This window comes from Odontesthes bonariensis, chromosome 5 (assembly GCF_027942865.1).
Source record: "Odontesthes bonariensis isolate fOdoBon6 chromosome 5, fOdoBon6.hap1, whole genome shotgun sequence".
Taxonomy (NCBI): Eukaryota; Metazoa; Chordata; class Actinopteri; order Atheriniformes; family Atherinopsidae; genus Odontesthes; species Odontesthes bonariensis.
The window spans coordinates 9,238,587-9,262,737 of NC_134510.1; the positions used below are offsets into that span (position 1 = coordinate 9,238,587).

The 24,151-nt window shown below is 42.2% G+C and overlaps 2 protein-coding genes across 3 annotated transcripts; both read left to right on the forward strand.

The window, feature by feature from the left end:
• The first annotated feature begins 786 nt into the window (after positions 1-786).
• Positions 787-12,411, forward strand: rnf144b (ring finger protein 144B). Its single transcript, XM_075464808.1, has 8 exons — positions 787-1,118; positions 3,602-3,873; positions 4,875-4,979; positions 6,212-6,272; positions 7,656-7,869; positions 8,843-8,972; positions 9,076-9,165; positions 11,347-12,411. Exons 2-8 carry the CDS (start codon positions 3,697-3,699, stop codon positions 11,515-11,517), a joined length of 948 nt encoding a protein of 315 aa, XP_075320923.1. The 5' UTR covers positions 787-1,118; positions 3,602-3,696; the 3' UTR covers positions 11,518-12,411.
• A 1,540-nt stretch (positions 12,412-13,951) lies between these two features.
• On the forward strand, positions 13,952-24,087 carry LOC142379689 (uncharacterized). 2 transcript variants are annotated; one of them, XM_075464811.1, is made up of 14 exons: positions 13,952-14,038; positions 18,243-18,319; positions 18,511-18,583; positions 18,682-18,794; positions 19,952-19,977; positions 20,374-20,511; positions 21,048-21,157; positions 21,251-21,346; positions 21,432-21,515; positions 21,609-21,735; positions 21,855-21,960; positions 23,196-23,378; positions 23,464-23,538; positions 23,776-24,087. In XM_075464811.1, exons 1-14 carry the CDS (start codon positions 14,011-14,013, stop codon positions 23,857-23,859), a joined length of 1,320 nt encoding a protein of 439 aa, XP_075320926.1. In that variant the 5' UTR covers positions 13,952-14,010; the 3' UTR covers positions 23,860-24,087. The 2 variants fall into 2 exon arrangements, with proteins under 2 accessions (XP_075320926.1, XP_075320927.1); XM_075464812.1 differs by lacking the exons at positions 13,952-14,038; positions 18,243-18,319 and having other exon boundaries at positions 18,682-18,792.
• The last annotated feature ends 64 nt before the right edge of the window (positions 24,088-24,151 follow it).

Here is a 24,151-nt window from a genome sequence, read left to right on the forward strand (position 1 = left end):
GCGCTCTGATGTAACCCTACACCTTAAGAGAGCCTGGCTCTAGGACTGGTTGCTGAGTGGATGATCCTTTTTGTCTTTGCTTCTATGCACCAATTTCTTTCAAGAAACGATCTGGAATATGGATTCTTCAGACCATAACACCCATTTTCCACTGTGATTGTCCATCCCAGACGCCTCAGAGTGAAGAGAAGTTGATGCTGCCTCTGGTCAAAGATAATATGTGGCTTTAAGTGACATTTGTGAGGGTAACGCCGTGTTGTTGTGCTTGACAAAGGTTGACAAAGGTTTCCCACATTGACAAGGGGTCAACTGTGTCAACTATTAATGGATGATGGCTCCTTATCAAGCAAAGTCTGAAGGATTGGAGAGCACAGGTGTCCTGCTTAGGCTTGAGCTCTTACCTTTTGCACATGAAAAAAAATCATTCACATCTTCACTTCACACCAATAACTTTGAATTTAGGAAAAGCCAGCACACAGAGATGGTTCTGAAAAGTATTTAGACCATATTAACCTCACACCAGCAGTATCAGCGAATCAGTGCAAGCTAATTCAGAATCATGTAGCCAAAAATGATACTAAATAAGCAACTATTTTATAATTAAAATAATTATTACTATTTTATTTATCTGAACGTAGGGGGAGCCAACGCTAAAGTCGTTCACACCTCCCGCTTACTCCCATCTTTATGGGGAGTTGGAATTCTCCGGAAAGCAGCGCGAGTTTCGCGAAACAACCAGCAGGGGCAGTCAAGAGCAGAGAGCAGCAGAGAGCCAGGCATAGCTTCCTGGATGGGGACAAAACACTGAAGCAGAGCTCTCCCTCGCACACACACACACACACACACAGCCACACTCACTCTCACACACGCAGCAGAAACACAGAGAGAGGCCTGACAGCAGCGTACGGGAGGTTTGGGCATGTTTCCTTTTTGTTTTTCTTTAAGGTAGTGGGCATGGGGGAAGTGCTATGTCGGGGCGGCTGCAGTGACATTTAGCAGCGGTAGCAGGTTAATACAGAGACGGACTCTATCAACACATGTGTCCGAGTCACAGGAAGAGCACTGCGGCTGCGGATCTGGACTCAGGCAGCCCCAACACCCAGCGGTCCACACGCAAGGTAGGTGTCCTTCCTCTCTGCCCTCGTCACTTCATCATCAAAGCTGTGTTTTGTCAAACATGTGTGATAAGGTGAAGGCCTCAGATTGTCGATTTTGACCTATGCGAAAGTGCAACCTTGAGGGGGGATACAGATGTGTCATGTTTCATGTGTGGTCTGCTTGGAGACACTGCTGTCAAACAGTAAACATCTTACACGTATGTTATTGGTGGAAATGTATACATTCATCGAAAACTGGTGGTCCTAAACCTTCAGGTCAACAATGAAATTGAGTATGAGGCACACTAATTGTGGAACACACCTATGCTTATCTGTTCCCACTCATTTTCCATAAAATGGCGTGATTCATCTTTCTGTGCTCGTATTTTAGGCTTTCTCCCAAAAAGCCCACAAGTTATTGGGCCAGAAATCCTCAGAGTCCCACAGATGTGGAGTGAATGCAGCTGTACAAATGATGCAGTTTGAATTCTGCTTCACACTTTCCCCAGCCGCACACTCCCAGCTGCCTCCTTCACAGCACAGTGGCAGTCTGTGTAAAAGCAGCAGCAGCTTTTCACCAGGCAGATCTGGTTTTCCGTCTCTGCCTCACCGGTCAACAGTGATGCTTTGATCCCGACCCTTCTTCCAAGTCCGCAATGCCATCAAGACCTTGATCCACGAGGACAGCTAATCACCATTTCACACCTACGGGGGAAAAAAAAAAAGAAGCAGCTGTTTGCGTACAGAGGCGTTTAGGTCAACGAACTGGTGGAAGCTCCCATCTGAATGTGGGCTTTGTGCATTCAGATTTTGGAAGGCCTGTACTGACAGTGATAATGCAGGTACTCGGAGAAGAAATTCTTCTGAACCAGTTCTTTTGAAAATGTGCTCTCACCCTCAAACTCATTTGTTCAGACTTAAATCTGACCGCTTTGTTGCATTCGAACCAGATAGCTATGAAAAACTGGTGCACTCTGCACTACTGCCTTATATCAGTGGTGCTCTGATCTGTCGTTGCCTGAGTGCTGCTAATTTCAAATTGAACTTTTGGAGTTGCTCTGAGACGAAATCTTCACCATGTTATTAAAGATCACATTAAGAGTTACCTCTGAGGCAAGGTGGCTGATAGGAAGGCGATTATTTAGTTTCTCATGGGAAACCACAGGGTTGGTGATATGCTCGGGCAGGACAGGACAAGCTGACAGAGTTGCGGGATGATGACTGCGGGCGGATCAGCTCGTCTGTCTGAAACTGGTGTGTGACGATCGACTATGACTGTGCAGAAATGGCAGCCTGCGTTGCTCCAGTGTTCTGCATGTAAGCCCCCCCCTGCTGATCGATGGCACATAATAAAAGAGCCCTCTGAAAAAAAAATATTTAGGACACTGGTGGTGGCGGCGGCTGTATTGATTGAACTGCTTCAAAGTTTCCTGCCAACTCAGAACATTGTGTGTGGGACAATGTGTGAGTTCAGCAGCCACTCAAGCTGCAGGGTGTGCTGTCAAAGCCACCGTTTCTCATGTGACCCAATTCTGCGGCTAAACATCGTCATTCACAAGATTAAATTCAAATCCCAGATCACAGCATTAATTCTTCTACTTTTTGGGTTTGAAAGCTAAAGGAACAATTTTGGGAGGTTTTACGGCTTTGGTTTCGCGTAACACTGGATGGATTCTTATCAACCATCTACCTGTGTCCAGTTGTCCCAGAATGTTCATCCGCTTAATGATGTCTGATAACCAAACGAATATACCAACCCAATGTCTATCTGTCGGTTAGTCAGTCCTGCACTCTGGTCCAGCCTGAAATATCCCTCTTCTCTGTTCTCTGACCGGCGCTACCAAGAGCTTTGTGGCATTATATAGAACAGAAATCAATCAATCAAGACATTTACATCATGTCTTCCCTCTTGGTTACATAAACTCTATCCTTTTTTTTTCTGGACAAAAGTGATTATGTGTCCAGCACTTTTTGAAGTTTACGACTAAAGCTTAATGTTTTCCCATCTGCTTGTGATGTACTTTATACTATAAAATGATGTTAAGGTATTTAAACAGTGACGTTTAGTTGATACGTTTTCAAAGTTATTAATTTCCTTCTGGTTGAGCTTCTTTTCTATATTTCTCCTCATGTGATTCCTGTGTTCTGTGTTCTGTTTTTTTTTTTTTTTTTGCTGCTCCACTTTTTGTTTTCACCACCTCTACAACAATGCTGTGACAATCAGCAGCCAGTACTTGCTGACGGAATGAATGCAGAGCCTGTCAGTAACTTTAAGCTCAGTAAACACAGACCTTGGACTCTGGCCTTAAATATTATGTCCCTATAAAGAGAGACGACAAAGGATTATTATGAATGATTATAGGTGAAATCATCAGAGTTGGTAAAGCAGTCATCAGAAGGAGTGACAGTTTCCTGAAACGGCCTGCAGTGTTGTCTAAAGGAGAAGGGAAATAAAGTGCTGCGCAAACACTGTGTAAACAAAGAAGTCTCATTTCTGCTTTTAGGAACATGGAGGCTGTAGATCATCTGCGTCGCTTGCAGAAGGTTTAGAAGCAGCCCGATTCCTCCATCCTTCCCTTCCTGCGTGCCTCATTCCATCATGACCAGCAGGAGTCCTACCCTGAGCCGGGAAGTCCGGGATTCGGCTCCTGTGACGCCTCGGGCTGGTGCAGACCTCCATCGTGGGCCTGAGGTCTTCTGCAGGCTGTGCCTCAGCCAGCAGCCGACGGCAGCTTCCAAAGAACTGCAGGCCTGCAAGTGCATGTACTGCACAGCGGTAGGTAGAAACCACGTTCAGCACTTCATTGAATCATGCTCCTGCTCAGGTATTTGAGCTCTATGGGAATCAAATCTGTGGACGTGTGCAACTTAAACAGAATAAGGTGTATAAAGCCTAGATAAAGACTTGCATTGATCATGCTTTTTCACTCTCTGTGGGTGGTTAGGATTTCACAAGAGTGTTCCAACAACAGACTTTTTCATCTGAGTAATTTAGGAAATTGGCCAACGTTTCTTTGGAACGGGATCCTCCTTTTCATTGCAGTAATGCTTGCTGCTTTCAGACCTTAAAATAGATAATTTCACAGGCAAATTTAGAATATTTCCATTTTAGAGAAATGAAATGGTTTCAACATCAGACTTGCTGCTCTCACGTTCAGTCTTGTTGAATTGCCCCTTGGAATTTTTTTTCTTTTACAGTTTATCCCAGCTTTTTTTTTTTTTTTTTTTTTTTTCTTTTTTCAACCACTCCCAGCCATGTCCTGAGTTTCAGTTGCAGCCCTCGCATGAGAACACCAGTGTTATCTTTAGAATACAGAGCTGTATTGTTTGTAACAGGAGTATAAAGCTTCTCATCCAATGCCTGCTTGCCTGCATATAAAAAGGAGTGAATTCCACATAGCAGCAGCCAGGTGTTAATCTCTGTCCAAGAAGGCCGCATAGATTCCTTCTTCCACAGAAAAGTGACACTCAAAAGACTTTTTTTCTGTTCCTCAAAGCTGTCTGCCTTTGTGCCACGATGACACAGTTCCTCCTACTTTTCTAGATTGAGGCAACATATGACTTGGATTGCCCCACTTTCACAACAGCTCATTTCCCCCTTACGTTCTTTGTATTCCATACCTGTCAACTTTTGATACGTTGTTTATTTCTCTCACACAGCTTGGACGGTAAAGACAAATTGTGATTTGCAATGGAATGACATCTGTGACACATTGTGGTGTCACTGCTTCACGAAATATCACGTCTAATTCTGCCATGTTGTTCTTCACCCTCTAGTGTTTGCAGCAGTATGTTAAGCTTGCCATAATGGAGGGTGGCGGGGCACCCATCACCTGCCCAGATATGACTTGCCAAAAGAGTGGAGCGCTAACAGATTCCGAGGTATGCCCTGTTTTAGAAGCAATGATATATTTTGGTCACCTAAAAAAGACAAAAAAACAAAGAAAAGGACTGTTGATGTGCAGGTTTTTTTTTTTGTTTTTTTTTTGGTTGTGGAACATTCCTAAAACTTATTGTTTTGTTGGCTCCAGCAGTTGGTCTCCACGCGAGCGCTGCAAGCACTCTTCTCATGAAACGAGAAGTTGGGATTTTCACCCTTGTGTTGTTTTTTTTTGTTTTGTTTTTAGATTCAGAGTTGTGTAACTTCTGCAGAACAAGCTTTGCGGGACATGCCCCGAGAAAATTCCTGTTGCTCTGTAGTGGAAAATGAAAACGGGGGGATTAGTGCCGTAAAATGAAAACATGAAAGTGATCCTGCAGTTTTTTTCTTACCAGTCTAAACCTCCTTGTGCTTCGTTCTTAAAGCAATACTATGTAACATTTCTACCTTAAAATAACAGCTTGAAAAAAATTGTGCGGCTAGAATGAGTTTTAATATTACGATTGGCCTGTCTCCTATGCCCTTCGGGGGTCTGAGTTGGAAAAACTGCGCTATGTAACTTTGCTGGACCGGCCCGGCAGCTGAGCGGAAGTACTTCGACTTGCTTTCTGGCACACCTACCGCAAAAACAAATAGACCCCTCTCACGCTCCCAGGTACATTTGATTACTCTTACCTTCTCAGTCAACATAGCTTGCACCTTCTGACTCCTCGCAGGTTCATCAACAAACGTGAAACGTGAAAGCGAAAGGGTGTTGTATTTACGACAGTGTAACCGTACATTACCTCCAAGCCTGTAGGGGGAGCTCCATAATGGGCTTTTTGAGAAGTTACATTGTATTGCTTTAATAGGAAATGATTTGATTATCCAGAAGTGAAATGAAGCAGATGCTGAGTAAACCAAAAAGTATATCACATGTTTTTTTAACTCTAAAAGATTTTGCTGCATTTTTATAAATAATGCTGTTGCTAGGTAACCCAGGTTTTCCCATTATCAGTCTCTCAACACCAACACTACACAGCCTCATATGTATGAGTTTAGAACTTTTTTCATGGTGGCTTTAAAGGTTGCTGTGTTTAAAAAAAAAAATTTAAAAAAAAAGAATCATGTTTCGTGTATTTGAACATCCAACTTTTATTTTTCTTAAACAGCAGATATGTAAATGTCATCACAGGTGTGTGTGTGTGTGTGTGTGTGTGTGACCGGGGCCAATCCCTGTGCTTTGTGATTGCAGATAGCCGGTTTGGCTGCAGCAGGTCAGGCTGAGCTGTATCAGCGTCTGAAGTTTGAGAGAGGTAGGTTTTTTTACATTCCTGCCCTGATGGCTGATGACAAGCGCTGACCTATTTCAGGTTACACAAACAAGCCACCAAGTGTTTACCCTCACGTGTCTGGGATATTGTGGAGCCTGCTGCCCTTTTTCCCATTCTGCTCTGGCCACTGTGATCCCTGAGGCATAGAATAGATTATTCGGTTCTATTTTAATTCTTTTTTGATTCCATTCTATTGCTGTATAGCAATAATTAACATCGGAACATAATGATAATAACGAACACTTCAAGACACGTGTGTCACTGTGCTGGTAAATTAGAAGTAATTAGCTTCTCAGTGTAAATAAATTGTTTGAACTCTTATGGAAACGTTTGTGTGGCACACAGCACTGGACGTCTGTTGCAATAGTTTTCTGTTGACATCTCTAAATTGCAAACTGAGGGTAGTTTGCCTTCCAGTTATATTGGTCTGCTCCAACTGCATGGTAACAGCACACTTATTGTTGCAGTTATTGTTCACTCGAGCCATAAATCTTGACTCATATTATTGGAAAGAAAAAAAAGAGTTCAAAGTACAGGCTGTTTTGCAATGCTGTTTACCTTTCGGTGTGATTCATAATGAAAGTAGGGGCTAGTCAAGAGTCTGAGTCAGCGTGTGGTTTTGTTTTGGTTGCGTTATGTGGGATTTGATTTCTGTGTAAACATTATAGATCTTGTTCTTTTGCTGTCCTCTAAATCTATTTGTCTTCAGACTTAATTAGTTGAAATCAAGAAGAATGTGTTGTGAATGCTATTTTTTAAAAAACAGTTTTTTCCCACACTCTTGAGTTTCGGTTTGTGATTTTTCAATCTGAGTCAGGTGTCCGTCATACTTATCAGCAGGTGCTTCCAGGTTAAACTATTACGATGGGGACTGCTCAAAGTCCTTCCAGTCTTAGTCTGTCCTTGTAATGTCTCTGCCGCAAATCGACATCACCTAGAATCTTTGAGTAGCTGGTTTGAGCACGTCGACGTACACCTAGATGTCTTGTTTGCGGCACTTCATTGGAACGGTTCGTCAGTGCGGCCGCCATGTTGGTCAGGTACATATAGAATTTTAGCTTCAATACATGCACAAACAAATGCTCCAGATTCCACTTTCATCTAGTTCACTCCAAAATTTAGAGCCCTATAAGATACTACATCAGTACACTCATTTGACCTTGTAAGCTCATGACTGACGTGGGTTCCTCAGATTTAAAGTCTGCTTTGCTTCATACTTGTAAAGATTTCAGCTTGAAGATGACTGAAACGGGGCGATTTGCCTTTAAAGTTGACTCAGTTGCAGCTAATATTTTTGAATATGTTGTGTTATGTGTACGGCTCTATCCTTTTTTCTAAATCACTCCTCTCGTTATGCATCCACAGAAGTGAAACTTGACCCGAGTAAAGCCTGGTGCCCGGTGCTTGGCTGTCAGGCGGTTTGCAGCATGCAGCCGAGCACTGAGGGCCGACCGGCCGCTGTGCCCTGCCTGACCTGCCACACTGTCTTCTGCTCCAGCTGCAGGGGGCCCTGGCAGGACGCCCACACCTGCCCGGAGCACCAGCTCATGATATCGCCCTCACCCTCCCATGAAAGCAGGTTAGTCGGTCGGTTTGGTCAGCTGCCCGCTGCCTACAGCCGCAGGGCTGCGCTTTGAAAATGGCACTGCGCTAAAAGCAGGACAAGTGAGTCAGTTCAGGCACTGAGGGGCCTTCTTAAGGGGCCTAGAGAGGCCTAGAGAGTTACTGCTGTAAACAAACTTGGAAGCGAATCAGGATTCCAAGGATCATGTTTTCTTTGTTCTGTTTTTATGTGGAAAATATTATGATTTTACCGCTTCTATTTCATATAAAAATGCCTAAGTGCTATTCGGGCAGCACTTTGAATTTGATTTGTTGCACCTCAGCCCTCAAAGGTGTCTCTGTGCTGAATAATAACATTATTTTAGGATTAGTAGCTTCGTATTTCTCAGCAGAGGCCTCAGTTTAGTCCCTTTGGTACAGCTATATAACTGCGCTGTTTAAAGCTGTGGCTCTGCCAGATTGACTGATGTCATCCGGGAGCCACTGAGTTATATTGGAATTCCATTGTCTCTGTGCCAATGGGAGGAGGAGGCCGGGTGGGAGCTGAGCAAGTTAGTACAGCAGAAGTCCAAATGCTGCAGTGGCCTCTGCAGTGTGCTGTTAAGGATGGAGGAGAAATCATTCAAGCTCCTAATACTGTATGATTTAGCCTTTTTGCTGTGCTTCTGTCATCAGGATGTAGTTGCGGAGCATTTTCCATCTCATTGGTTTGGTTTTTTGGCCTGCCTTTATCTCATTGCTCAGGAACTCCTTGCCCTCAGTTATTGCAATCATCCATGATTGTAGATATGACCTTGCAATGTACTCTGAGAGTCCCTCTCTCATACTCATGCTTCTCAAAATAATTAACCCTTTTCAAAGCGAGTTCACATGCTGCTAAATTAAGATTTCCCACATTGTCTTTAGGCTCCCGGGGCACTTATGGCCTCACGCTCCTAACATGCTCCCTTTAAGCGCATTCCCGGTGTTTCTTTTGCCTTCTCCAACAGCGACACTGACATGTCCATCAAGCAGTGTCCTATGTGTGGTATCTACATCGAGAGGAACCAGGGCTGTGCACAGATGCTGTGTAAGAGCTGCAAACACACTTTCTGCTGGTACTGTCTGCAGAATCTGGACGTGAGTCTCCTCCTGCCAACGATACCACAAATGCGAAACATGGTTGTGAGCACAAGTTGATAAAGCTAAGAAATATGCAACTAACGTGGTTGTTTAAATGCAGGGAGACATCTTCCTGAGACATTATGATAAGGGACCGTGCAGAAACAAGCTGGGACACTCGAGGGCCTCAGTTATGTGGAACAGAACACAGGTGAGGCATTTTAAGTTTGTGGGGAGGCTGTCATTGTCTCTCAGACAACTGTGAGTCACAGCATTTTTTTTGGACTGAATGTTTTTTCATGGGCCTTACTCTGCCATCATATCACCAGGATCAGCTGTTAAAAGTTTGCGGACTTAATCTTCGTGAGACTTAAACCTTCTGTGAGGGTGAAACACTAAACAAATAAATCCAAGCCGAACAAGTAAAATTTCCATGACGCATTTCACTTTATTTAGAAATGACAAAGTGTGCTACTGCACTCTCATTTATTGCCAGAAGAGCATGAGGGACATTTAGTTTCCTTTCCACTTATCAGCTGCTGCATTTTTAACTAAATGTACAGTTAAAGGCCTGTAAAGTCTGTGCTGCCGTGCCGTTTGGGTTGTTTATTTTTCCACCACTGTGTCCAAGAAATCCTTTATCAGACTTTAAACTGAGCTAATCCCAGCACTAATCCTAAATTCCTGCCCTGTAGCAACGTCAGCCATTCAACAAGACGATTACAGTTGGCCATCAAACCTACTTTGTTTTTGCTTTTCCCTGCCTTATTGCCTTATTATCACATGATTAGTAACAAATTTACTGCGAAGCTCCAGGCTGTGCTTTGGCCTGTGTACGTTGCTGAGTGTCTGAGAGTAGACGTACAACAGCACAGTTGTTCACTGGAAAAAAAAATCATGATAGATTTGGTTACACCCTTGATTAACCGGTATTTTAAGGTCAGCTGTCAGTTTGCCCTAAATTCCTTTAGCTACAGTAACATTCTTTGCTGCCAGCAAGCAGTTTTGTTGTGCCAGTACGTTTTGTCGGCACAACACGATCTGTTCAGAGAATATTGAACATTGTATGTTTTTTTTAAATTCAACACGTGATACGTGACTTTACCGTGCCTTGATCTACACACCAAGGTGATGTGGACATGTGAATATGAAAATATAACACCCATCTGTTATAGGTCAACGACTCACTTCCTCAATGACCGCAATTAAATGAGGCTCTGGCAGCACACCATGAACTGAACAAGTTTAGTTTGGCCAACCGCTGACTGAGTAACAAAGCTTCTTCTTCTGGTTCAGCAGTACTGTTCGTCCCAAACCTGCTGTACCAAGTTAGGGTGTGGCCACATATTTCCGCACACTGGCCTTTAAAGGAAGACTGAAGCTCCTGTACTAAAAAATTAATACAAAAATCAAATGTATAAACAACTAGATAAATAAGTTAAGCCAAGCAGTGCTGCCAGATTAAAATAACTAAATTAAGCATTAATTATCTTTATTTTATTTTAATTTAATATGTCTTTATATACTTATTCTTTTACCCCAGTATTTATTTCTCCATCATATTTTTTTGCATTTCCCCCCTATCTGTTTCCCTTGGCATATTTATGTATTTCAATATTATTTTACGCGTCATTGAATCAAATTGTACATTGCATTTTTACATGTATTTACTTCTTCATTGTTTCTGCTTTTAAACCCCCTTTTTTCCCATATGTATATATAGTTTTGTTTTTCATGTTTGACAGTCCTTTACACCTTACCGCTTCATTATCCATATGAGGAGGGACATTATACACAGTGAGTCCCTCGCAAGGTATTGACAGAGACCAGATGAGAGTAACAGCGTTAGCGGCTAGCTTAACTTATAGTCCAAACAGTGGCCTAAAAGCAGTTAGCCATGATGCGTAGCTTTTTGTTCTTACTCCATAAAGAACTATACTTCAAGCAGGTGAATTACTGACTGGGAGAGCACAAGCTATCGCAGGCTGTTCAACGCACAAGGCATTTGTATCATCGCTAGGGGAATGGTAGTAGCTATTGTTTATGCTACTTCCAGTTTTTGGAGACCATGGCAAACTTTCAAATACAACCCCCTTTCATTTGCATAGTAAAGCAGAAATGCACACTGAAATGAAATGGCCACTGTACTTCACCTCGACTTTTGCATGCAGGGTTTTTAGGTAGAAAACAAGTGTAAGCTCACTGTTTCCTTGGACATACTGATATACAATCCTTTGCAAAGATCATGGGATCACCACACTTGGAGGGTGCTCATTCATCTTTTTTTATTTAGTACAAAAGATCAACAAGACACAAATCTATTTTACTGAACAGCTTAACATTATAATATTGATTAGTGTGTCTTAAAATGTGTTGCTATGTTTTGGCTCAGGTGGTGGGTATCCTGGTGGGGGTGAGCATCATCGTGTTGGTGACATCTCCACTCCTCCTGCTGGCCTCACCCTGCATCCTGTGCTGCATGTGCAAGCCCTGCAGCGGGAAAAAGAAGAAGAAGAAGAAGAGGAAGAGGGAGCACAGCCAGCCAGACCGCTCCACATCATAGCAGCTCCCGCTCCCATCTGCCTGTCCAGGATTGCTCAAGTGACCTCACGGAAGCCAAGAAAAGTGCAAGTGCCGAAAAAAAACTTGTGGAACAGTGGAGTATTTTTCATCTCTGAACAGACTGGAAGCCCTTACGTGGGTCACCTGGATTACCATGTGCAGACTTTCATCTTGAACCTCAGTGAGAGACGTGTTCAGAAATCACCGTCGAGTTAAAAATGTACCTGATTTGGTGGAAGTGTAAATATGTGGAGAACGAATGTACATCTCGGCATAACAGGTCGTAACTAGAAAGCCATGTCTGTGAGTTTTCCTGGACAGGACACTTACTCCCTAACACACCCCTACATGCACACGCATCCAGTTCAAAGTGCAACGCCACCCTCATGTGCCAAACTTCATGATGCCAAACCAGAGACGTTAGGTGCTCAAGTGCCTCGCTCTAATGTGCCAGGTACTTGGTTCGGTTTCTTTTTGCCTTCCATTCTATCTTTATCTTGTGAAAAAAAAAAAAAAAAAAATGCATTATGAAAATGGACAACTATCAGGATCACACAGGGCTGGAAAATCCTAAACAATGCAAAACACTATTAATGGGAGGAAGCAAACAGCATCATGTGTGCACTTTATTATCTGTATTGATATGAAACATTATAGGGCTTCTATGATGCACAGAGAACTCTTCTTCTGCAAGTGTTTGTTGTTTCCAACCGGCATATGTCCCAGACCAAAGGCTCTAAAGGATAATGTGTGCTTTTCTAAAGTGTGTTAATATGTATTTATGGATTATGTGTGTGTGTGTGGTATCATTTCTACTTTTCTGTTGATGTTTCTGCATCAGATATTTTCTAAAGGCGCCATTGTAAATGAGAATAAACATAATGTGTTGAACATGCATGAGACGATGCTGTGGTTTCAGTGACAGGAGTCATTTCTCAGCTTTCTTATTTTGCAAAGCAGTCATGAGAGAAGATATTATTGCGTTTCACACAGCATGCTCACATCGTACCAATGAATACATAAGAATGGAATTTCTGGTGTATTACATTGGGAAGCTGCAGAAAGCACGGCAAGGCAAGGCATTCAAAAGAAATGCAAGTCAGTAAGATAGAGGAGGTAAGTGAACAGAATTTCCGTTGTTATATTGTGAAACACTGGTCTATATTTCACTAAACAACTTAAGACTAGTCTCGTTTGTCTCTGTGTGTCCCTGTGATGGACTGGCGACCTGTCTCTAATCCAATGCCAGCTGGGATAGGTTGCAGCCCCCCCCCACCCCCTGTGATTGTTGGATTAAGTGAGTGTAGAATATGGATGGATATTGCTGGTTTGGGATGTCATACAGTCAAAAGAGGCTTCCCCTTTAAGTGGAAGTTCCGAGGTCACATAAATGTGATAAAATATCTAATAGAGATACATTCCAGTCCTGTTTTAACACACCACACTGCACAGTGTCTGCTCTGTTTGAGAGCTGTAATGATATTATTTTACCTGACGACTCCGGCTCCCATGCTGTGTTAATTCCTATTGATCGTAAGACAGTTTTTGGTATTGTAGACCACAACATTCTGCTAAAACCTTTTGGGGGATTAAGCGGATTTTTCAGTGACAGTATTAAAACGGTTACATGGCTCTGTCAGAAGGAACTGTCTCCTCCAAAAAGGAAACTACTCATCATCTCCTGCTTTGAATTTCATGTGGAATGAATCAGGGCTCCATTTTAGATCTCTTTTGATTCTTTTTGTACACACTGCCCCTTGGCTCAGTCTAAAAAAAAAAAACATTTCCGACCACAGTCATGCCGGTGACACAGTTTCACCTCCCACTGACATCTGACACAACACTGGCAGTACTGCCATCTGTGTTGATGACATTAAAGGTTGGCTGGTAAGTCATTTCCTTCAGCTAAATGAAAAAAAAAAAAAACCTATTCAGTCCATCACACTCTCTCAACAGCTTTAACAATAAACTTGTCCCTTGATCAAACAATGTGCAGGATGCTGTAAAAACGTCATGGAAATATAGTCAAATAAAAACGTGGACCTGGAAATTGTTATCCATGCTTTTATCTCCTTTGGTTAGACTGTAGTACGTCATACATATGGGGCTCACTCCGTCCAACAGTGAGTTATGTGTTTAACTGTCTAAAACCTTTCAAATTGTTTCTATTTATCTGTTTTGTTTTGTTTTTTTCTTTCACCACGCTACATAGAAAACACTTGGGTCAGCCTCTGTTGCTTTAAATGTGCCGGAGAAGCAAAGATGACGTGACTTTACTTGACAAAATAAATCTAGTAAGAATGCTTCAGTTGAGGAATTTAAAAAGAAGTGCTCCAGGCCAGGGGGTGTCTGATTCCGAAGGGCTTTAGTGACACCTTGTGACCGTGGACGGAACTGCGCCTTTTTACCCTTTTTGTTTTTTGTGCACAAGCTGAGAGGGCGTGCCCTAAATTTGCCTTGAGCTTGAAGCAGCTGTGGACGTTGGGATCCAGTAATGGCAGCTCAAGAGGAATTTTTTGCGGGTAAATGTAGCCTAACGCGTCAGTGCTTCTGGAAGTCATACACTGTCTGATGTGTGTGTGTGTGTTTATGTACACGGTGAGGACAGAAAGTTTTGTCTGTATGGCGAGTGGTGAGCAACAAGGCGACAAGGTGTTATGCCGAGAAATGCATGCCTGCTGAGAATTGCATCCCCTGTCGCGGGAACGCGCATCGCTCAAACGCCTGCATATCGATGAGAATACGCATATAAATATGACCGGCGAGGCAACTTTTAAACATATTCATAATATAATCGTGTTGTTTAACTATGAATGCCCTATAAATGTGGAGTTTTATGGAAGATTAATTTTAGAAAACACGACTTTGACACCCTTATAAACACGTTGGAGGCGAACGCTTACAGTCACACTGTCTGATGAAAAATGTTCTCTGTTTCGTGGTTTGCAGTTACGGGTGACATTCCTCGCTTTTTCTACCTACACAATAATAGTTTAAGCCTTATGTAACACCCAAACTTTTGAACTAGTAATAAAACGCTGGAATGGTTGCAAATAGAAAATGGTCTGAGTGAGAAAATAACTGCATTCCCTTAAATTGCACAATGGTTATAGCCTAAAAACTCATTAATAATACATAAATTAAACAGTATAACTAATATGTATAATATGCACGGCAACCGTGCGAGTGCGCAGGGACCGTCTGCAACACATGGGCAAGACGCTGTAAACAAAAATCAGCAACTCCACTGTTGTACAGGATAGAGACGCTAAAACCACTCCACACATCAGCGTTCTCCTCGTGACCACACTACAACAGCTGTTATGGACAAACCAGGTTCTGCAAAATGTTGGTATTTAAAAAAAAAATCTGATTAATCGATAAAAACTTGAATAGTAATCAATAACTTTACTGTTAGAAAGTACATACGCTCTAAACTCACGACACACATCACCAGTCTCCTCCTGGTCATACTACAGCAGCTGTTTTGGACAAAAAAGGATTTGGAATAATTTTGGTCATTATTTTTTTTAGTTTATTAATCATTATTAACTTCAATAATAATCAGTAACTTCGCTGCTATAAAGTACAGACACAGTATGGACAGTATCCTGGAGATCTGTAAATGATTAAGAACAGGATTTTAGGAACACCCTTTAAAATAAAACTCAGACATTCAAAAGAAGTGAAATCACCAAATGAGATCTCTTTACACTGGAATGTATCTTTAAATAAGGCAGCCTCCCCCCCACCTTTCCTCCCATTTCGGCATTTATCCATAAAACTAAAGTTTGGGGGAGCTGCTTCATTAAGAACAGTAGCACTTGTGCTCTCTGTTAACCATGTTTCTGTCAGAAAAAGAAAATCTAAATTGTGTGAAATTATGAAGTCATTAACTAACAGTGACTTATTGGACAGAGATCTAATATTAAGTAAGGCTAGCTTTGTGGAGTTTACACTGGTCTCTGTTGTATTCTGAGTTGTACGTGGTACCGTTAACAGATTAGATAGATCCACCCAGGAAGTTGACTGTTTTTGATTCCTTCTTTTACTAACTAATACAGGAATCCTATTGGGCCCCAGCTTGTTCTCAGAACAGCTGTCAGCAGTCGGACTTCTATAGCAGGGACCCTGAACACATCATGGCATGGTATCTTTGGTTTGAACAGTGCTATCTTTGTTTTGAACTCTGGGTGTTGTGCTGCTCCTTGAACATCCTGCACATCCCCCTGTGTCCTGCTCTGCCAGGACAGATGATGTAAGAGGAGGAGGAGGGGGTGCCCTGCGTTTCTCGGTAGATGGTGGTCGCTGGAGTCCTGGCTGGGATAGAGACATCCTTTTGAGACCTTGGGTGATGTGGAGTAAAGGGTCTGGTGAGGGGGGAGGGCTGGGGGTTGTTTGCCTCGCTGCTGTGTCCTTCAGTCTAATCTGTACAGTCATGTTTGGGTTTGCCGTCCCAACAGCATGACGTAAATGTGCACCAAGTAATCTGCATCCAGTTCGATTGGGATGCACGCCATCAGCTCTGAAACGCTCCTTACAGTTCCAAAAGATAATAAAGTTATCAATGAACTTAATCCCATGGGCGATGCATGCATTTGACAACCATGTGTTCAGGCCGAGAAGTCTGCTGAAAAGTTCAATTCCTTTACCCACAGTAGGAATGGGGCCAGAAATGGAGACCCGGTGTGCTCCATAGTGACACAGTCTCTCCAACAGCAGAGAAAAATCCTTCTTCAGGATCTCAGAGCCAGTCTTCCTTCTCAGAATATCAAAAGACCCTGTGTGGACCATGATCCTCGTGCCATCTGGATGAGTAGACAGAATGGTCGGCAAAATATCTATCAGTTCCCTGACTGATGTATCAGAAAAAGTTATATTTTCCGTCTTTGCCATTCTGACATGCTGTGTTATAGAGTCCCCGATCAGAATGGAATATATTGCTTTTTGTGTGGAGGTGTCGATCACTTCTGTAGTCCTCACCTTGGTTGTGGGATTTGGGCTTCTCCTGATGATCTGGTTAGCCCTTGGCTGAGGTTTGGGGCCATTTATTTTGTTTGTCTTCATGTTTGGGTTACATTCATCATCACACACTCTATTTTGAGTCAATGGATCGTATCTATTGTGCAATAGAACTTCAGGTGGCGGAGTGAGTGCTGGAGGTTTAGGTTTAGTGCTGGGTTTACCTCTGCGACGGACAACATGAGACCAGATCCTGGCCGGGGTTGATGATTTGGGTTTGGCACCAACACTGTTCCAGTGGGTGATATCAGTCGGACCGTCCGGTTTGGAAGCTTCACCAGATATTCCAGTGTCATTCGGGCACATCCAGGGAAGTGTGTCAGCCAGGGCTGCAGCATGAGGCTCCACATCAGCTGTGATCCCGCATAGAAAGATCTGAGTTAGTCCTTTGGCACGTGAAGGCTCCACAGCCTGCACAGGCGCTATAATAGAGTCAATAAATTCCAAATGTTTTGCAGCGTTTAAATTCTCTTCTCGAGCTGTGTTATCCTCACAGAGAGTCGCTCACACTGTGTGCAGCTCACTGATACTGCAGGGTTAGGAGACATTGTCCTGTCCGATTCGCTTTGCAAACGGGAGGGATAATACTGTTTACAAATATACAATTAAAAGAAAAAAAATAAAATAATAAAATTATATCCGTGACTTTTGGAAAGACGTAGAATGATTTAAAAGCAAGTAAAGCAGTAAGCAGCAGGAGGAAGCAGAGACTAGTCTTGAAAAAGAGTCTAAAATATGTATATTTCTCATCATGACCCGTAAGACCAGGAGGAGACTGCTGATGTGTGGAGTGAGTTTGGGGGGTCTGGACTGTATACCAGTGAAGTTATTGATTACTATTGAAGTTATCGATTAATATTCCCAAATAGAAATTCACCAAAATTATGCAAAACATTTTTTGTGTAAAACAACTGTTGTAGTATGACCAGGAGGAGACTGCTAATATGTGTAGTGAATTTGGAGTTTCCGTAATGTATAAAAGTGAATTTATTGATTTACTATTGAAGTCATTAATGATTAATAACAATTAAAAAAAAAAACACGTTTTTTTTGGTCCAAAACAGCTGTTGTAGTATGACCAGGAAGTGATCGCTGATGTGTGTAGTGATTTTGTAAGGTGTGTATTTTATAACAGTGAAGTTATAGACGTTTTTATTGATTCACCAGAATTGTAAAAAAATACCAAAATTATGCAGAACCTGGTTTGTCCATAACAGCTGTTGTAGTGTGGTCACGAGGAGAACGCTGATGTGTGGAGTGGTTTTAGCATCTCTATCCTGTACAACAGTGGAGTTATAGATTTTTGTTTACAGCGTCTTGCTCTTGTGTTGCAATTTGCAGACGGCCCCTGCGCACTCGCACGGCTGCAGGCTGCGCATAGGTTTTGGTCCTTGTAGCTCCTAGTCTATGCTATGATGGGACAGAGGTATCATTTATGTTTTGACAACGTTTGGCTTCAGACTTATTGATCCCGGAAGTCCGAATCTGTGAATATCTTTCCAACTTTACTTAAGTGAAGCTGTTCTTCAATGGAAGAGGACTGTTTGTCCCCAGATTACATGTGAAGAAATTCAGTCTCACGATCTGCTCCTAAACACAGTTTGTCCATTCCGCTACATTTCCGATGGGAGACAAGGCCTACGCGGGTTGAAATAGCCCTTTCTCATCAAATCTTATCAAATATTGCTCGACTATGTTCCACAGGCATTCCCAAGATCCAGTATGTTCCAGGTGCTGGACCCACAGATGTCATGTGCTTCAAACACTACGATGCAGAGGAGGTAGGTGTGGCTCACAGAGACACATGTATGGAAATGGAGCTTGGCTGCAAATACTGAAACTGACAGGAATGAAGTAGATTTGTTGGGATCCAACAACACATTTTTTTTCTTCTTGAGGGCCTTACAGGAAGTGGTAGTTTTAAATGCAGAGCTGTGGCCTTCTGTGTGGAGCTCAGTGTTCCTCTGTGCAGGTGCTGATGGGGCGGACGATGGAGGACTGGCTGAGATTCTCAGTCTGCTACTGGCACTCCTTCTGTGGAACTGGTACTGTAACAACTGAGCCAAACGGTCGGCAGAGGCTTTGCGCTGAGTAAAACAGATTCCCTCTTTACATCGGGTTAGCACTTTTCTCCTTTGTGTAGGCGCTGATCCTTTTGGGTTTCCAACCCTCCACCGGAAATGGAATGAAGGCTCCCCGATGGAGTCGGCCAAGAAGCGTCTTCGTGCTGCCTTTGAGTTCTTCACCAAGCTTGGTGTGAGGGAATTCAGCTGAGCTTTGATATGTTTTGTACAGTGCTGTGCAGAAGTCTTGAGCCACCTCTCATTTCTTCATGTATTGCCAGGAAAACAGCAAATTGATCGAGCAATTAATTGAAACGTGTGCAAGCATGATAAGAATGCAGAATGCAAAGCAAAAATGGTTCGCAAATGCAATGAACTTGAAAGTCAATATTAGGCATGCTCACCTTTATTTTTAAACACAGCCTGAACCCTCTTATGACAAGCTTTCTTGTTATTTCTTTAAGTAGTCTTCAGGAATAGTTCTATAAGCTTTTCCAAAGCTCTTTGGATGTTGGCTGTTGATCCCACACTGCTTCAATAATGTTGAGGTCCAGGTTCTGGGGAGGATTAATCCCTCCATAAGCCCTACTGCCACATTTTTCTAAGTCCACTTCTTGTGTCATTTGGCATACCTCAGCCTTTTCTCCCCGTTTTCCCTTCCTTAAGAATGGCTACTTGACAGCCACCCTTCCATGGAGACCATTTGTGATGATCTCTAATAATTCAGATGGCGCTCATCTTCTGTAGATAGTTTTTTAGCTGTACCCTTTTCTTCTTTTGTCCTCCACTTGACCAATTTCTTCAGTTCCTTAAGGACTGCACGCACCATGCAGAAATATGCCACATTTTCAGCTGATCATTCTTTATCACATTGTTGTTGCAAAAACACTATTTATTGTCTGTCAAACTATGTTATCTTTGTACTATGTTATCACTTATTTTGTAGATTCAACTAAAAACTGAACTGAAACTAGAAACTGTAGCAAAACCAACAATGTGGTTTTACAACAGAATATCAAGTTTTCTGTGATGTGTGTAAATATCACTGCTTATCTCTTGAGTATGGTGCCTTTTTTTATGCTATAGTAATTCATAGGTGTGCGTTAAGCGGCTTAACAAACAAGAAATGTATGAATATGAAATTGTTCAAGTTCAAGAATTGGACTGAAACTGTGTGAAAAAGCAGCCGGTGTCCAAAGAAAGTAAAAATATTTCTAGAAAATATTAGATTCTTAAAATTATGGCTCCTTTGAAGCAAAATATGAAGAAAATATGAAGACTTTTCCACAGTGCTCTATTTGGTCAGAATTAGTACATTGCTTCTGTAAAACTTCTGCTTTTGTTTCACAGGTCAAGTATTACACATTTCATGACCGGTGAGTGACTTCAAATAATCTTGCTTTCACCCCATTTTAGAAAGTTCAGACAGAAGCTACATTTACCCTCAAGTGGGTTTTGTATATTAACTGTAGTTTAGACCGCAAATAATTTCAGTCAGACACAATTCACAAATGTTAGAGGATTTAGATTATTTCAAAAAGGTACACATGTTTAACAAAATTGACTTACATTAGTAAAGAGTCCAAAATCCTGGGCAGCTGACGCATACTGTGATAGCAGCCACACTCTTTATCAGGTAGACTGCAGCTCAGTCTGCACATCATCAGCCTGGAGGCCAGCACTTGCTGAACAACGAGATGTTTTTGTTTTTAATCCTTTTTGTTTAATATAAGCACATAAAAGACCTCTCAGTTGAGCTCTTCTCCTCACAGTGATATGTCCCCTGAGGGCTCCACTTTGGAAGAGTCTAACAAGAATCTGGATGAAATCACAGAGCTGGCTCGCCACCTGCAGAACCAGACTGGAGTCAAAGTGCTGTGGGTCACCTGCAACCTCTTTGCCCACCCAAGGTCGGTATTCTTAAACCAGCATGTACGAAAATAAATGTGACACCAGGCTGTGTGGGAGGAGGTGCAAAGTGTTCAGCAGTCATGAAAATGTGTCTGGATCCTGTAAGCGGCTGGCTCCGAATCACAAAGCACCGTTTCCCCACAGGAGTTTTTTAAATAATGCCACTCCAGTTACTGTGCTGTGGCTACGAAAAAAATAATTTTGTGGGCAGATACAGAATTAGTTTGATCATGCACTGAGGCATTAATAGCAGGAGGCAAGGCGCACAGCTCCAGCCTCTCCAGGGAGGAAAACCCTCTTACAAATGCAGCAGCTTGCGTCATTAGGAAGTGATACAGTAAATTTAAATCAATGAACAAGCAAGTTTAAACTTGGTATACACATTTGTAGCCAGCTACTTAAATGAAACTGTCATGTCTTCAGGTGGATCATTCATCCTCTTCAACTCACTGAAAATATCTTTCGTTGTATTTGTACTTTTGCTCTACCACTAATTGGTGTCATGCATGCGTTAACGTTAAATGTCACATGACAGGTACATGAACGGCGCTGCCACCAACCCGGACTTCCATGTTCTGGCCTACGCCAGCGCTCAGGTGAAAAAGGGTCTGGACATTGCCAAGAAGTTGGGAGCAGAAAACTTTGGTGAGGACTTGATTTGTGTGACATGTAAAGTCCGTCATTTCCATTTGTAAATATTGTCCAGTCTCTGTAATCCGAATATGTTTGTCTCCTCAGTCTTTTGGGGAGGTAGAGAGGGTTTTCTTTCCGTCCACAACACAGATGTCGCAGCTGAACTGAAACATATGGCCAACTTTTTCAAAATGGCCATCAGTAAGTGTGCACGTGAATATGAGAGCAGGCTGAGTTTCGGTTTGTCTCCAGTCTGTATAGCTAATGTCTGTGAATCCGTCTCCAGAGTACAAGGAGAAGATTGGGTTGAAGTGTCAGTTTCTTATTGAACCCAAGCCAAAGGAGCCCTGCAAGCACCAGTATGATTATGGTGAGGCTTCCTAAATCTAACGAAGCAAATACGCCATTTCATCATCATCATCCACCTCCAGTGTTGAATGTTTCTCACTCTCTCCTGCTTTAGATGCTATGAGTGTGATAGGATTCTTAAAGCATTATGGTTTGGAGAGCCACTTTAAGTTGAACATCGAGCCCAACCACACCACTCTGGCAGGGCACTCCTATGAGCATGACGTTGTCATGGCCTCAGCGTAAGACCTCATCATTTTACTGGAAATTTAAAGTTATCTATGTTGGAAAAGTTGCTGTCATAGCTTGAGTGCTGCCATGTGTTAAATGTTCTTTGTCGTCCTCGCTGACCGGTGAACAGTTTTGGCATGTTAGGCTCAGTTGACTCAAACACCGGCTCTCCTGATCTGGGCTGGGACACAGATCAGTTCCCCATGGACATCAGGAACACCACCTTGGTCATGAAGGTAAGCTGATTAAATGAGTCTGTCTACTAAGTATGCTGCCGGTAATCTTCATAAAAGTGACATTGTTCAAAAGTTATACGATGATCAGCCACAACATGTAAAAGACAACTTGCAAGATTACTGCAGAGATGAGGAGTGCAGCAGACAAATGGGATGCCGTGAGAGTTGGACAGATGAAGAAGAGGAGGGTATCAGGTGGATAAGATACAGTTTGTCACAGTTCAGAATCATTTATGTGAACACAAGTGTAAAGTTTGGTTAATAAGGAGGAAAAAAACAAAAACAATGTCAGCAATATACTAAAGCTCTAATTTATTCTTAATGTTTTATTACGTTTAAAAATAACTCAGACTGCACTCATTTGTTATTATAGCAGATGACTTGTACAACACACTTTAACTTAATTTACTCCACAATAACTTGAACATCCAATGACTGAACTGGACTAAGCCTCAATTGTTTCAAGATCATACATGAACAACACCCCTGGGGGGTTGAAATGTAAATTGACAGTCCAAATATGACTAGTCATGAGCAGCCTACAGCCATTTCCGACTGTGTAATGCTTTTTTTTTTTTAACATGACAGCAGCTGAAGTGGGAGACTTAACTGCTAATTACGTCCGTAGAATTGGTCATTGCGACAACAAATTGTGATGTCAAAACAGTGTCACAATTTAATTCTATAATGGTGATGCTGCGATCATGGGTTTGTCCAGTCAACATACACTTACATCCATGCCCACTCCTCTACACAGTTCTCTTGCTACGTGAGATTTGCCAGCTATTTGGTTACTTACTCTGTTATCTGCATTGTGTTGGACACATAACGTAAAGTGCCCTTAAAAGGATTTCTTTTTTTCTTTGAAATAATTAGATAAAAGTAGACCACAAAAGTAAAACGGTTGGCTAAATGAGGTAGAAGAGTGTCGCTGGAGTCATAATCAAAAGCAACTCCCTGTCAGCTCAGTTCAGTTTAGAAAACTCTGTTTATCCCAAATGGGCAATTCGGTTTGACAGCCTTCCCAATTCACTTAATATATTATCCACTTTTGCACTGTTAGTATAAATCTGTCAACTGATGCATATTTAACTATCATTCAAGCCACTAATGAACAATTAAGGTTTAATCGGGTAAAGTGGGATTTTGAAATAAGGAAATGGCTCTCTTTAGTAGCAGCACATGAAAACGGAGCTAATGGAACCAGTAATTTCTTAGTGTCTAATCTATTACAGGCCATCATTGAACAAGGTGGTCTGCAGCCAGGAGGCCTGAACTTTGATGCAAAGGTGCGCAGAGAGTCCACAGACCTCGAGGACCTTTTCGTGGCTCACATTGGAGCCATGGACGCCTTTGCAAGAGGACTCAGGAATGCTGTTCGCCTCATTGAGGACGGGGTAATGGCTGGTATGGTGAAGGTATGCGTTCAGCCGCTCGTATGTAAAACAGACCGTCCTGCACCGTCTGTGAATGAACGATCAAGTCATGTCCAACGTTAAACAGGAGCGGTACTCGAGCTTCAGTCATGGCTTGGGGCAGAAGGTGGAGGATGGTTGTGGCACCTTAGAGGAGATGGAGGTAAGACACCAGCCAAGCTGCTCAGCGGGAGTTCCATTTAATAAAGTGGAACGGCTGCCAGCTGCAGGTGCTTTCTGCACAGTAACTTCTCTCGTTAAAGCTTCCTTATTAATCAGTGTAGTTTCCTAAACTTAGAGGGAAACATAGCTGTTGAATTATACATTTAACAAGTCATCTGAATGAGAGAGGATGGCCCCCCAGATATGAATATTTTTTGTTTTTCTTTTATGATTTCAGGCTTTCATCGAGCAAAACGGGGAGCCAAGAGCAACATCAGCAAAGCAAGAAAAATACGAGTCAATCTTTAATCATTACATATAATCAAAAAGTGATGAAGTTCTGCCTGTAGGATAAAACAGGACTAGGAAGCGACTTTCTTAAAGTTTTGTATTAGTCCGGTTGGAATTAGAACATGTTATTAATCATGTAAACATTTACAGATGAAATGTGTGTCTCAAGTATTTGTGGTGCTGTTGACATAAAGAATCATCTGGATGTATTTGTACGAACTCATGTTTACTGTTTAAGAAACTATGTTGTCAGAATGAAGTTGAGTGATCATGTTTACTGGCAGCTTTTTACAGTCCAGTTAACAAGTCACAAGTGTGCACAG

Excerpts from the sequence above, each read along its gene's own strand:
- rnf144b (XM_075464808.1), top strand. The coding sequence starts at position 3,697 with ATGACCAGCAGGAGTCCTACCCTGAGCCGGGAAGTCCGGGATTCGGCT. Across the intron at positions 3,874-4,874 it reads AGTGCATGTACTGCACAGCG|TGTTTGCAGCAGTATGTTAA; the intron begins GTAGGTAGAAAC and ends TTCACCCTCTAG. Across the intron at positions 7,870-8,842 it reads TCACCCTCCCATGAAAGCAG|CGACACTGACATGTCCATCA; the intron begins GTTAGTCGGTCG and ends CTTCTCCAACAG.
- LOC142379689 (XM_075464811.1), top strand. The coding sequence starts at position 14,011 with ATGGCAGCTCAAGAGGAATTTTTTGCGG. Across the intron at positions 18,320-18,510 it reads AACACTACGATGCAGAGGAG|GTGCTGATGGGGCGGACGAT; the intron begins GTAGGTGTGGCT and ends TCCTCTGTGCAG. Across the intron at positions 23,539-23,775 it reads GCACCTTAGAGGAGATGGAG|GCTTTCATCGAGCAAAACGG; the intron begins GTAAGACACCAG and ends TTATGATTTCAG.